The 14,875-nt window shown below is 42.3% G+C and overlaps 1 protein-coding gene across 3 annotated transcripts in view; it reads right to left on the minus strand.

Annotated features, from left to right (window-relative positions):
- Positions 1–2,694: 2,694 nt before the first annotated feature.
- The window catches only part of IPO8 (importin 8), a 57,288-nt gene continuing 45,107 nt past the window's right edge, over positions 2,695–14,875 (minus strand). For all 3 annotated transcript variants that reach the window (XM_042467919.1, XM_042467921.1, XM_042467920.1), the window contains 4 exons: positions 13,192–13,397; positions 10,965–11,177; positions 9,019–9,135; positions 2,695–7,287 (listed from right to left, as the gene is read on the minus strand). In XM_042467919.1, the coding sequence (XP_042323853.1) occupies positions 7,193–7,287; positions 9,019–9,135; positions 10,965–11,177; positions 13,192–13,397 (631 nt within the window). In that variant the 3' untranslated portion in view covers positions 2,695–7,192. The remainder of the gene's footprint in view (positions 7,288–9,018; positions 9,136–10,964; positions 11,178–13,191; positions 13,398–14,875) is intronic.

Raw genomic sequence — 14,875 nt, forward strand, 5'->3', positions numbered from 1 at the left:
CCTAGCCCAACCTTAAGCTTCCTCCTTGCAAATACATCTCTCTTTTGATTTTTAACAATTCCTGGCAACATTCATAAAGTAATCTGAGTGTGCCTCTTTGACAGTCTCATTTTATGCCAAGTATGCAAAGAAATCTTGTAGCATCTTTGATACTGTGACCCGGGCAAAAAGTGGGTAGCGTGAGGGCTGAGCGTCCCATGCTCAAAGCCTTCCTGCCGCCTGCAATCTGCCATCTTGGTGCAGACTCATTTACATGGGACGCACCATGATGATGCACCTCTGGCGCTGCTATAGTGCCTGTCTGAGGGCACAAAAAGGAGCCATTTTTCCCAGCTCCTTTTTGTGCTCTATGGAGGCCGGATTGGTGCCGCGGCATATGGGTGCCATGGCACCGATCCAAGACAGAAAGAGGCGGCATCTTGCCGCCCCTTCCTGCCAATCTATACAGCCCCTAACTGAAAGAACAAGGCTGGTAGCATGAGCTTCCACAGACTTCAGCCTACTTCCTCAGATATGACGGCATTCCATCTCAGACCTCCGAACAACTGTTCTTGAACAAAAGATGTACAAAGGAAAATTAGAAAAGAAATAGCAGAATTAGAATGCATCCACAGACTCCAGTCCATCACTAATGGGTTGTAAACAGATAATGGTTTCCTGGTGCACAACACACAACACTTATACTAACTCAGATTCTCATCACTGCACCCTTGACTACCATATATACTCGACTATAAGTTGAGAAATGTATGCCCCAAAATGGCCTCCAAAACCATGGGTAGACTTATATATGGGGCAATGTTAATGCTGTGTATAAATTTCCTGCAAAACGTGCCCACCTTCCTCTGTAGTCAGGGATCTTGTAACAGCTCCCCGTTTGAGTCCCCGGCACACTCTCCCTCTCTCTCCGCTCGCGTGTGTGTTATCCCTCAGCCTTTCCACGCTGTCAGAACTAACAAGCAGCTGCTGAGTCAAGAGAGAGAGACAGTATGCCCAGGCTTGGACCCTCTTTTGCAAGCCATGAACCTGGAAATCCTGGGTGAAGAGAAGAAAGAGAGAGGTTTGCCCCCCCCCCTTTGCAAGCCATAAGCCTTGGGAATCCTGGGTAAAGAGAAGAGAGTGAGAGAGGTTTCTATCCTCCTTTTGCATGTTAGGAAATGACGTTTATGTGTCCACAAGATGGAGCTGTAGCAGATCCTATTACAATTCCAGTGGCAGTTGACACTTGACACTTGCATTATGGAATGTTGATGCCATCAGTCCTTCAGAGAGAGTGTCAGTTATGACAGTTGGTGTTAGAGTAACATCCTCTATGTTTTGTTGTTATGGTTGTTTGATTGGAAAAGTAATTTATTTATTAAAGTAACTTATTTATTAAAGCCCTCGTGTAGAGTGAAGGCTTGAAGTGCTCTTGTAGTTATTTCTCAAGCCGGGAGCTTAAGGCCATTTGCAGTGGTGAAGGATTATTTTCCTTCTTGGCCTGAATACCTTTGCAGACATCTCTTCAGATTCCTTCTCCCTGGTGTCCTGTCGACGTGGTTCAACTCTGTAGGTGGTTGTGGTGGACACAGTGCGTCTTTCCACGCCCTAACATTGCAAGCCATAAGCCTTGGGAATCCTGGGTAAAGAGAAGAGAGTGAGAGGGGTTTCTACCCCCCTTTTGCAAGCCATAAGGCTTGGGAATGAGACAGGGGGCTTCTACCCCCCTTTTGCAAACCATAAGACTTGGGAATCCTGGATAAAGAGGAGAGGGGTTTGTACCCCCCCTTTTGCAAGTCATAAGCCTTGGGAATCCTGGGTAAAGAGGAGAGGGGTTTCTACCCCCCCCCCCTTTTGCAAGCTGTAAGCCTTGGGAATCCTGGGTAAAGAAAAGAGAGGGGGGTTTACCCCATTTTGCAAGCCATAAGCCTTGGGAATGCTTTTGGTAAAGAGAGAGTGTGTGCGTGTGCCGAGGTTTGTTTCCCCTTTTCCATGCCGAGACTGTGACCCTTGGGAGAGGTCTAGAGAGAAGATGTAGGGAGGGATGTGGTGCTTTGTTTCCCCCTTTAGATCTTTTGTAACATGCCCCACTGTTTGACCATCCACTTATCCATGGGTCATATCAAAATCCATTATTTTCATCCCAAAAACTGCTCTCAACTTATACATGAGGTTGACTTATACACGAGTATATACGGTAGTTCATCACATCTCCTGTCTGGTTCCCACACTACATTCCAATACGCATTCATTCGTTTATCTACTATCCTTGAGATTAGGCAACATCCTTCCTCCTGCCTTCATCGTCCAATGACCATAGTTGAAACTGAACTTGTCACCTCATCTCCATACTCACAAGGTTTTGAATTTCAAGTGACATTCTCACACACAACTTATATAGACTTATATAGGTCTGTCTCTGGACGCTCCACTCCACCCCATGCATCTGAGAAAGTCAGTTCAAGTCTACAAAAGCTCATGCTACCAGTTTCTTTCTTTCAGTTAGTTTCAAAGGTGCTACCAAGATCCCTTTACATACTGATTTTCCAGACTAACACAGCCATGTCTTTGAATATAAGCAAGTAATTAAATGATGTTTGGTACTCTGCACACTTTCTGACTTCTGGGCAGATCTTGAAATGTTATTTATTAAAGAAATAAAGCAAAGGTTGGCATTCCACACAGAAACGAAAACTAGTATATACAAAGACGGCACCCTTGTTATGAAGATGTCTAGAATTTTATTTTGTATTCTGGATGCAATGAACTGCCATACAGGTACAGCCACAGGTTCAGTATGGAGTCTAAAAGCAGCACCCAGAAGTAAAGTGGAACAAAATCAAGGCAATCTGATACACTTTTGTAGTGCAAGACAGACATAGGGCAACTAGGTCAGAAGACATCCTGTAAGCAAGCACACACAGGAAAGATGGTCCTCAGGCTCATAAAGTGGTGTTTCCATTACAAACATGTTGTTTCCATATAACAGCTCTTACAGAAGTGTTTACAACTGACATACACAGGAGAAAAAAGCATGAAATTAGGCCTTATATACAACTCACATTGGAACAAGTTGGCAAATCACAGAAGAACCTGGTAATGGTGAGTCACATAGACAATCCTAGAACCAATTGTACAGATGATCCAATAAGCATTCGCTTGTGTGAGCTTAGCGATGACTCAGAAACATTATTTAATAACTGCAAAATCAAATGTCAGAACTCACTCGAACTAGTATGACAGTGATTAAATCCTGCACTAAACACCTAGAGATGTATTGCTCAGTACCTGTTGGAACATCTCTAATATCAGCAGAGAGCCTGGATGGCCCAGTAGCTAGTGAGAGCTGGGTCCAGACATAGGAAGACTCAAGTCTAACACTCTGACATAGCCCAAGTCGTCTACAGGTAGTCTTGAAAAAATACATCTGGATAATTTGCTTTGTTGTGTGTCAGAGACGGAGGGAGGGAGGGGATATATATATATGCCATAACCTGAGTGTGTGGGAGTGAAGTCTTAAATCTCACAGGTCCCTTTCATATTACCTACTGGAGCAGCCTTTTCTTCTGTGTACATAGGTAAAATCAAAAGCCCATGGCAAAAAGGTGAAAAATGAAGCGATGGAAAGAAATGTATCTGGCATTTGAATTATAGCCTTGGGCTTGCCCAGTCAGGGAGGGAGTCAAAAGACAAGCTCCACTTACCAGGGATGTAGAGCAGGCATGGGAAGCATAGGGGTTTCCAGGTGTTGCTAAACTGCACCAATACCTCACCTTTGGTTACACTGGCTAAGGTTGATGGGACTTGCGTTCTGAGATCACAATTTTTTCACTTCTGACCTAGAAGTTTCCAAAATGTTGAACTGCATAGGTGTAGAATGCACATTAAGATTTACCCCAGTTGCAGGGAGGGTGATGTGTTTGCACACTGTAGTATGGGGCTTTTGCTACCTGGTAACTGTAGGAAGTAGTGCTTTCTCACTGACTTAAAACAGATTTCTTCACAGGCATAGGTGATATTTCACATTGCAAACTTTTTACATGAACTTTACAAAGAAAAGTCCAATTTAAAGTAATATTAAAACATGGGACAGGCCACATAAAAAAGACACAAATAAGATTTCAGTCTTATATTTCGGTGGAAACGGATGGTGGATTCCATTTTGCGAATCTCCCAGGCCATTTTAGGCTCAGTAAAGGACATCAAAATTAATCCAAAAGTAGATCTCCGGGGCATTTCCTCTTGGAAAAAAGCCTTCCTTGTGCCTAAATTAGCCCAGAGAGTTACAAAAATTGCAACATAGCCAGGGATATATTTGGTGGATCCTTTTGTAAAAAAAAAAAATGATACTTTTAGGGAGGGAGGCAGGGGGGGGGGGGGGGTACAGCCTTCTAAGGTCACCTGGGGGACAATGTGGCCCCGTAGCTCACTCTTGCTTTAGCCTGCAGTCAGAAATCTACTGCATTCATTATGGAAAGAATTACACTTCCCTGTGTGGCCAACTACCAAAAGCAGAGCCACAATAACAGTTCTTTATTGCAAACACACCTGTTGTTGATCTCCGAATTTGTATATGTATGTGACCCTTTTAATAAGCAAACCATGTAGTGCTTAAGGTAATTAACAAATGATGGTTTGCAAAGGAAAAAAAAGTTTGAAGCTTTCAGTGACATGGAGGAGAAACTTAATTGTGGGATGATAAGCAACACAAGTTGCATCTTAACTAAAGGCCTTAATTAATTTATGAAACCTCCTTTCCTCATGTATTCTCAAATGATAAGCGACTGTGTCTAAATCAGGATTGTGAACATTTTTGAAAATGCTCCTTTTCAATAAGACAAATCTCTTATCTTCTTAGGATTTACCATCTGCACAAATTCTTGCTAGGGATATAAAGCTCAGTATATTATTTCAGTGCTTAAGATTCTTAAGATACATCCAAGAGGAAAATGCATTTTCCCTAAGGTAGCTCCTTAGCACTCAGAGCCATGTCTCACGAGGTAATTTAGAGCCTGGACACCAAGGTCAGGGTACTTTTCTGTCAAACTGCACACACAATGGGATTATACCATGTGTAATGTTCCCACACTGAGATATCCATAACTTCCTTGCACAAGCAGACATTGTTCATCTGATGGCTGCAGCAGGCAATCCCATAAACTTATAATACTGTCACGTTTTGCTCTATTGGCACTGAATAGGACCTCAGCCCAAGATCAATGTACAACATATACCTATACCAAGTCAGTTACGAAGGGCACATTGATGTTCCAAATGCAGCTTTTCCTTTCCAAATCCACTGACGTGTGGAATCCTAACCCACATGTAACTTCTGCATGTTATTAAGGGGGGGGAGAGCTACATTCAAAATAAGTGCACATCCTTCAGCTTGGTGCACATGTTTTTGTATTAAGACAGAAACAATAAATAATTAATAAAAAAAACAATTGTCATATGTGGCTAGAAACCACAGCAGCTCAAACATCACACTCATCAAAGGAACACCCAATATTATCACAATAAAGAGAAGGCAGCTAAAGAAACATAAGCAGTAGAAAAAATCTGAGCACAGGAGAGGTTAACGGATAGTCCATGGAATCAATCCAGGCCACATAATAAACAGTGATCGCTAGTACTGACCCCCCCTTCACCCTCCTCTCGGTTTTAAGCAAGGTAAGCCTCATCATTCTGCACCAGTCTCTTCTAGTTGATTATTCCACTCATGTTCTGCTCAGAAAACAAAGAGGCAGCAAAACCTACAATGCCCACTTCAAGGGAATCTGTTTTTTTTAAAGGCAGAAAAAACTAAAATGATCTCCCAGTTGCTGGATACAGCATGGAGGAGAAGCCAGTAAAAGGGATTCTTTACAGCCTAGGTCTTCATTGCTGACATGGGCTGGAAGAACGACAGAGATTCAGTGCAAGTAGAAGGCATTCAAGACAGACAACATTGGAAAGCTGACAACTACTTCCAAAGCCCACCATCTGATTACTGACATATCAAGAAGTCCACAAAAGCACTGAGACAGCTCTTGTTCTGAATGGGCAAAGCCAGCACTGTCACAACTTCCTGAAAGACTTGCAATGTCTCACTGAAGGAGTGGTTTTCAGATTGTTCTGATGAACTGTACAGTATCTCAGATCAATAGCAGCAGCTAAAGTACTTAAAGTTAATGTTTATACAGTCTCCAAATACTGCAGGCAAATGGTCAATGCCCACGGTGGCTGGGGATTCTGGAGCTTTAGGCCAAAATAGTAACTTGCCCAAATTCTGCAGACACATATCCCTGAAAGACAGATTTACCACTACTACTAATCTTCCCTTATACAGTGTAGTTGTAAGGATGCTTTGGGCAAGTTCTAAGCTATATATGACAACAGAGAGACCCAGCTGCTGGGGTCCATGCATGCATCCCACAATATACACAATGGGATGTGCAAGCCAAGGCAGAACAGAAAAGAGCTCCCTCCACCCCAAGGCAGAATGTGTGAAAAGTATGCATTGGAAGAATCCAAAAGTATGGAAACCCCCCTAAGAGGGTGGAATATTTTTTATAGACAATCTGATTTCGGGGGGGGGGGGGACTTGTAAAAGCAAGGATATTTTTTATAACTCAAAGAAGCATTACCCTGAATGTACACTAATGCAGAAAAATTGAAACATTTGTGTAGCAATGTTGGTATGTTTGTGACTGACAAAACACAGCCACAATTAAACTAGAACAAGGTAACAAAAGGCATGGGAAGCAAGTGTGCCAAGAAATGTACATCCTTTCACAAAAATGAAAAAAAGAATATAATGCACTCCAAACTTCTTGTGTTCAGGCAATCCATATACAACAGAAGGCACTGTTCTCCATAGGACCCCTTCAGTTTCAATGATAAAAGACCTGAGAGGTGCAACTCCATCCAATTTCATGTGTCTGCTTCTCTGCTTCCTTAGCAGAAGGAATAGGGACAGAGACTTTCTTTTCAGTTCAACATCTTATAAAAATACCACAAGACTTTATACATTACAGTAGCTGGTTAGAAAGAGTGTCTTAATAAGAGGATGGGAAGAGAGTCAGCCACTACCTTTCCCAAAAAGGAATCTTCTAGAGCCCTCCACTGCCTTCCCTTGTCCGCTCATAAGTCACAAATGATGGTGTTGCTGTTGTTTTAATAAAATGCAATAATGAAATATTCTGCAGAGTCTTTTAAAACATTTCTGCCTTCAGTTGCTTCCTGGAGCATTGCCAAAGTTAAATCCTGAGGCCAATTCTTTGTTATCAAATGTGAAGCCCATTTGCTGTTCTATCCTCTTTGATTCTAGAATTAAAGAGAAATTGGCAATATGTTAATACAGATAGCAAGTATGCCTTTACAGTACCAGTGACCCTTATCTTAAAAGAAGCAGCCACAGCTGCTGAAATTCTACAGAATTACTAGTCCATTGATTCACCCATTTATGAATCAATGGAATTTATGTAAGTGACCGCTTACCATTTGGTTGAAAGTAGCAATTGGATTTAGGCCACAGTGAAAACTATGGCGGGATACACACTGCCATATAGTACGTATAGGATACGTACTAGGGTTAGGAAGGGGCAGTGCTTCCGCACCCCCCTAACTCTAGTACGTATCCTATACGTACAAGATGGCAGCGCACCTTCTACATGGGCGCCACCATCTTTACGTACTGGACGCATAGCGTCCAGATGTGTCGCGGCGCTTATGACGTCGCGAGTCCGCGCCAGGCGCCTCGCGACATCATAGAGGCGCCGCAAGAAGAAGCTCCGAAATGGAGCTTCTTTTTTGCTCCGCGCAGGAGTCGCGCGGTTTGGCTGCTGCGGCTCCCGCACGGAGCAAATGGCGGCGGCGGGGAAGCGCCGCAAAGCGGCGGTTTGTACCCCGCCTATGAAACTTTAAATGAGCTTAATACAAAATATGCAAATATTCAAGGCACCACGAGAACACATAAACACACAAGCAAAAAGAACACATGAAGCTGCTTTGTATGACTCTGACATTGCTCTATACTGTTCACATTGCTCCATACTGTCACTATCACCAACTACCCAATTCTTTTAACTGGAGGTGCCACAGAAGGAATTCTGGACTTTCTAATGCAAGTGGTGTCCTACTATGCTATGGCCCCAAGAAAGAATGACCAGTGGTTGACCAGTGCTGATAAGTTATAACTTATTCATTCATTTTTATTTGTTAAATTTATATCCTGCTTTTCCCTCCAATGAGCACAAGGCTCATCTCCTCCCCGCTTTATCCTGACAACAACCCTCTGAGGTATGTCAGGCTGAGAAAGAGTAACTGGTCCAAGGTCATTCAGTGAGTGTCACTGATCCATGGGGAGTGGGAACTAGAAACTGCATCTCCCACAGATTAATTTTTGCAATTTTATCTTGAATATCTATTATACATGCACAGAACTTTAAAAGGTGTAGAGTGTATTGCCCCCCCCCCCGCTAGAGTTTCTTTGTCCTTTTGCACTGAAATGGTGCCAGAAAATTGGTGAGGGAGGTAGGTATACAATTGTCTGGTTTCCTTTTATGCCAAGCTTCTCCATTTTCAACATATTGTTGTCTTCTCTGCAGCCTTACACACTTATAGCTTTCAATTACTTATACATCAAATCCTTCCTAGTCTACACCTATCTCTACCTTTTAACTTTTTCAGAGGAAAGGAAGAGAGAGAGAGAGAAAAAAGAGTGAAATGAAGCTTTTAAAATTGGTTCTCTCCCTCCTCTATTTGACTTGCCTCTCCTCTTAAAAGTTATGGAAGTCCTTATGAAACACCTTTCCTCCCACTCCACCACAGAGAGTGTCCAATATACAGAAGCTTCTTTCAACAGACAAAGGCAAAGAAAATTAAAATCTTCACCACCTGCTCTTCTCTTTGTGCACTCAGAATAAAAGCATTTCTCTTTTCAGATCATCTTTTTTGTGTTATTTTAAAGCTGAGACAGCTTGAATTACATTACACAGTTGCAATGACGAAGGATGCCTATTTACACAATATAACTGCTCCAGTGAGCAGACAGACCTGCAGAACTCCTCCGGTGTTCAGCTAATGCACAGATTTCCTGCAGCTGTGTCTTCTGATCATTGCTGAGCGGTGTGGTCAGCAAATGGTACCAGGCTGCGTCTCGGCTCTGCACTTCTATCAACACAGAATTAATGGGTCTTCTTTTTTAAAGAGTTTCAGAAAGCTAAAATGGATAAATAAGCTAGCACAAACTTCCCCCCATTAATACTGTAACAGACTTCTTTCTATATGCAGAGGTTGTCTACCTTTAGGTCAGCCTCGTTCAACACAGTGGCTTTGAACTGTAACTCCTGTCAGCCCTAGCCAGTGGTGAAGACTCATGGGAGTAGCATGTCATGCTTGGCAGTTGAAGACTTGAAGTACCAGGACAGCATTGTAGTGAAAATTAAATATTGCTATAGTCTGGATTCTAAGGGGCTCAACAGACTGCCCCGAAAGGGCGGGCTGGAGTCGCCTGTTTTTTCTCCTGAGGGAATCCACAGCAACAAAACCGCACAGGCTCCCTCTGCACCAAAAAGAAGCTGCTAAAAGCAGGTTCTTGGTACGCGCAGCCACTGCCATGAGTGTACCATTGACACACTGTTGCGTGTCGATGACGCAAGTGCTGAGCCGTGACGTGCGGATGCTGCACCACGCTTGCGTCATCGACACGCAACAGTGTGGACTGGAGGTGGTGCCACTGCACATTACGGTTTGGGAATGTGTGGTTGATCCATTCTCCCTAACCCTAATTTTGGCACCAGGCTGCCGCAAAGTGGCGGTCTGTTCCGGGCCTACAACACTCAAATATACCCCACAATGGTTAGAATAAACTCTGAGTTTCCCCATGTTAAACAACAATTTAAAAGTCCTTTCTCCAGCCCCCCTCCCCACACTTGTAGCCAGCATCATTTGCCCATTTCAAAGGCGCTTTCAAGTTTGCCCCTTCTCAATCTCTAACTCCCCACCATCTCCCACGGCAGGAAGGCACCATTAAAAACAGCCCAGGTTTTCTAGTGCAGCCATCTGCTCCCATCTATCTTCTTCCTTCTATTCTTTATTCTGGCAGGTCCATAAATTTCTGAATATCTCTAACTGAAGTTCTATGAACATGACAAAGCAGTCCAAAACACTTGGAGGACACCAGCTTGAGGAAAGTCAAGCAAAGTTCCTGTCCATGTGAGCACAGGTTGTTTCAATATATTTTTAACAAGCTAGGGTGTTGTTTTTTTACAGCCTCAGTGCAATACATGTAAATTTTATTTTTCTACCTTGTTTGTATCCTGTCCTTGCACCAAAAAAACTAAAGATATACTTAGATATAAAGGAATGGTGCTATATTGGCCATTAGCTCATCTTATAGCCCACCAGATGTTTCATCAGCCCCAGCCTATATGGTCAAAGGTCTGAAGGGCCATGAATTCACGATCTCAGTTCTAGCCCAATACTGAAAGCTGCTGCCAGTCTTCTCTCTGTGTTCCACTATTAGAAACCCTTTAATACTGAAACAGAGACTGAATCTGAGACAGCTGACCTGCAGAAAATGAGAGCAACCACATAGCTACAATATTTTTGATGATGTCCTCTAAAAAGACAATGCTATGTTCATCAAATGAGAGCCTATGCTCTCTCCCTCCAGGAATAGAGCTTTAGGTTTTCTTTCTTTCAGGAAACTTAGAAAAGCTATTTATTGGACTATGCTAGCAGGAATTATGTGAACTGTAATCCAAAGAAATATCTGTGTCTTGGAAAGAACAGGTGTCCAGTTTAGTGGATTTCTCTGTCTTCAGTTCAGTGTCTCACGGAGTCCTGTATATGACACAGAGACACATTCTGGAACAAACAGGGAGTCAAAACAGCTTGCTGAATGCTGATTTAATTCCTCCCCCTAAGGTAACTATTAACCCTGCATCCCCAGAAAAAAGCCATTTAATTTTTATGAATCTTAAATGTACATACAGTACCTAATAGTGTCTGTGTAAAGAATTGATATTCGTCCACACCATCTTCCAGGTCAATTGGAGTGCTGAAACCTTCTAAAGCAGTTTCTTCCAAAGCATCATCATCCCAGTCATCATCATCATCATCATCTTCATCCCCTGCATCACCACCTGAGTGGTTCTGCTGCATTTCCTGGGTTACTTCATTTGCCTCCTCTTCATCACTTGGGATCTCTTCTGTAAATAAGTTTATGTTGGGTTTTTTTAATAAAGCACTAAAATGCTTTTAGAGAAGAATGGTGAAAACATTTACTTGCACCCTCAAAAAGCAACGATAAACAAACCCTAAACAAACAAGCAATTTGCATTCTACATTTAAACTAATGGAGTTTCCAGTCATCATCAAATTTAATGAGCAGCCCTTAAATTACAATGTTGGTGGATGCATCCAGGGCAAGAAAAAGTACATATTTTGGTTTTAGCTGAGATTACTGGATTGGGTCCCTTCCAAGTTGCTCAGCTTCAGAAATAAACACCCAAAAGCTCTTGTGAAAATAGCTATTTATATAAAGAAGCCAGTTTCCATGGACACAAAGCTGATTTAAGGAAACTGAGCAGTTTCTCTGCCACACCAACAGTTTCCAGAGCACACTCTTTTGCTCTGTCCCATGAATAAGTAGTTCTAATTCACCACTGTGGATAAAGTAACATGCTACCCATTAGAGAAAATAGTTGTAGTGAAAACAATCACACAGAGCAACTTGAATCCCAGTGACAGAAAAGGAAGGCAGATGGCTGCTGCACTTCACTCTATATGACTGTTGGGCATGGGACTGTGCTGTTCACTTAGAATGGCACAAATGATGCCTGTAATGCTACGGTCTATTTCTCATTCTCAAAAATTATTTCACTCCAGAAACAATCCTGTGAGAGAATGTGCTACATGATAGTTTGACTCCTTTTTAGGGTATGGATTTCCCACTATTCTGTTGCCTGAGGGGTGAACTCGGAGTTATCTGGTGATCTATTTCATCACTAGTGGTAGAATTCAAAGATATAGCTGTGTTAGTCTGTAAAATCAGTATGTAGAGAGATCTTGTAGCACCTTTGACACTAACTGAAAGAAATTAGCAGCATGAGCTTTTGTAGACTAAAGTCTACTTCCTCAGATGCATAAAATGCATCTGAGTAAGTAGATTTAAGTCTATGAAAGTTCATGCTGCCAACTTTTCTTTCGGTTAGTTTCAAAGGTGCTACAAGATCTCTTTGCATATATCGTCACTGTGTGGCTTTGGGCTGCTCCTTTCTCTCTGTTCTGTCCTCTTTTTTTCCATTTTGATTTTTGGTGGCCATCCAGATATAACTTCCCGTCACCAAATCATATGGCTATGAGAGGTGTAACACTTTGTCTTGCCCACTTTCATACTTGTTTGGGGATTCTAGCTCTAATCCTTTCTGTTGCTTTCTCCTACTGGCACAGAGAGGTTAGTCTGTATCTCCTTTAGGACACTGTATGCAAGACTCCAGTGGAGTTACACACATGACAGGTGCCCTCACAGGGTTGTTTCTTTGGCAGGGTGGTTTATATTGCCATGGCAGCACATAGGCCTTGCCATATAACCCTTATTCCTCTGCATTTCTTACTTTGATGCTGGACTCTTTACCATCTTGCAATAGTGCCCTGTCACTTTTCTCCCAGTGGCATTTCTGAAAGATTGTTAAATATATCTGTATGTTAACATTTCTTTTTCTTGTGGGATGACTGCCATGTTTTCCCATTGGCAAGAAAAATGAATACTGATATCCTAAATGTCACTAGGGCATATGAGGTGACAAAGGGGTTTGTTAAAGGGAAAATGTCATTCCACAGGAAGTAGACATAGGGATTCATGCAACTATAGGGACATCAGAAGTTCTTTCATTTGGACGCCAACAGCAACTCGTAGCATCTTGGGCTTTGATGAAAACATAATGACATTTTGGATACAAGTAAAAACCGAGAGTGAAAAAAATGACACCTGTCTGGATTTCTCCAGAGAGCCTGCAAGGGAAGAAGGTACTGTGCCTATAAATACATCCCTCAAGAGCTTTTGAGAGATACAAACCCTCCTACTTGTTAGCTGAAATACATTATGATAGACTGAGAACAATAGCTGAGACAATAGCAACAGTATTGCTGTGGCAACCATCTTCCCCTTCCCAGCTCCAAAACTATTTCTATTAGAAAGTACAAAATTTTTTTGGGGGGTACCATTATCTTCTGTGTCGTTCTTTTCAGCTTTAGCATGCTCTTCGTGTTCTGTATGTTGCCGGGTAGCGCACACTTGTTTTAGGCCCAAGAACAAGAGGAGGACTGATGGAACAATCTGAGCAGCTACTGCGTCTACAGCAGGCGGTCGATTTGGCAATCCCATCAGAATGCTCAGTCCTATGATGCACATCTTCCTGTCATGAAGGCTGAAAATACATACACACACTATTGGTAAAAGATTACCTATGAGCAAGCCTTTGGCATGTAAGATGGTCTGCTGTCTGAACAGAGGCTAATTGGTTGAGTACTGGCTTTGTCTCAGATTAACACAATTTATTCCTGTGTTTTTATTTAAGTTATGTTTTATCAAAATATGTTTTAAATCTGTATTTTAAAATTATTTTTGGCTGCCTTGAGTGCCTATTTCATGGAAAGGGGTGATAAAAATCAAATACATTTTAAAAATAAACTTTACAAAACCCAGTGGAAGCTGGACTATAATTCTGGAAACCAGACTTCAAATCCCTGCTTGGCCATGGAAACCAACTAGGTGACCTTGGGTAAGTCACACTCCCTCAACTCCAGAGGAAAGCATATGCAAACCTCCTCTGAACAAATCTTAGCAAGAAAACCCCATTATAGGTTCACTTTAGGGTCACTGAAGTCAGAAACAACTTGAAGGTGCACAATAACAACAACAACAAACTGTTGTAAGCCATCTTGAATCCCAAACTGAGGAGTTCACACGCAACAGGGAGATCTAAGAAACGTTATCTTGGGATGGAAATAATACATTGTCCTAAACAGGAATGGTTATACTTTATAGTCAACAGAAACTCTAATGGTCATATTTTGTATCTATAGGCTGTGCTGTTCATTCTCCCCACTTCCATTCACATACCCCCAGCATGTGAAAACACATTTTCAGCTTCCTTCAGGAAAGCCTGGCCTGTTTAAAGTTAACCACATGAAAAATCTTTTAGAGGGGAACTGCATATGGCCTGCTGAACTGCCTTCTGCTGTCCATTCACCATCAGAAATGACACCTACAAATCACATTTCAAAAACAGCTGATCTAGTAGAAGCTATAGGGTTCCGCAGTCTAAGGCCATGGTGTTCAACTGGATCCCAGCAGCCTACTGCAGACAGGGAATCTTCTTTCTAAATAAACACATTTTATTGCATGTCACTTGTGGAAGGCTGTCTGCCAACACTGGTCCAGGACCAAAAAGGGATGGAGACACTTATTACTTTCTTTTGTCATTCCCTGCTCACTCTCTCTTCTCTATCTGACCCCACTTTCTGCTGTCCCCTTATCTCTGTCTCCCTTGTTTCCTCCTCACCTTTGGCAAACAAGGGAAGCAAGCATTGCTCATATTACAGCTCTAAACTGAGGTCTAAGGCTGCATCCTCACTGCAGAAATAATCCAGTTTGACATCGCTTTAACTGCCATGGCTCCATGTTATGGAGTTCTGGGAACGGTAGTTTACTGTGGTCCCATAGTGTCAAACCAGATTATTTCTAAGTGACATTAGCTCCAACAAGTGCATGCAGTCCTAGGCCAGAGGTTGTTCACCCTTGTACTACTGAGTTGTGCCACTCATTTAAGGCGGTTTGCAACAGCAGTATTACTGTCTTACAAATGTGCAAGAAAAAAAAACTACAGAGCACCTATATGTGGTC

This window comes from Sceloporus undulatus, chromosome 5 (assembly GCF_019175285.1).
Source record: "Sceloporus undulatus isolate JIND9_A2432 ecotype Alabama chromosome 5, SceUnd_v1.1, whole genome shotgun sequence".
Lineage (NCBI taxonomy): Eukaryota > Metazoa > Chordata > Lepidosauria > Squamata > Phrynosomatidae > Sceloporus > Sceloporus undulatus.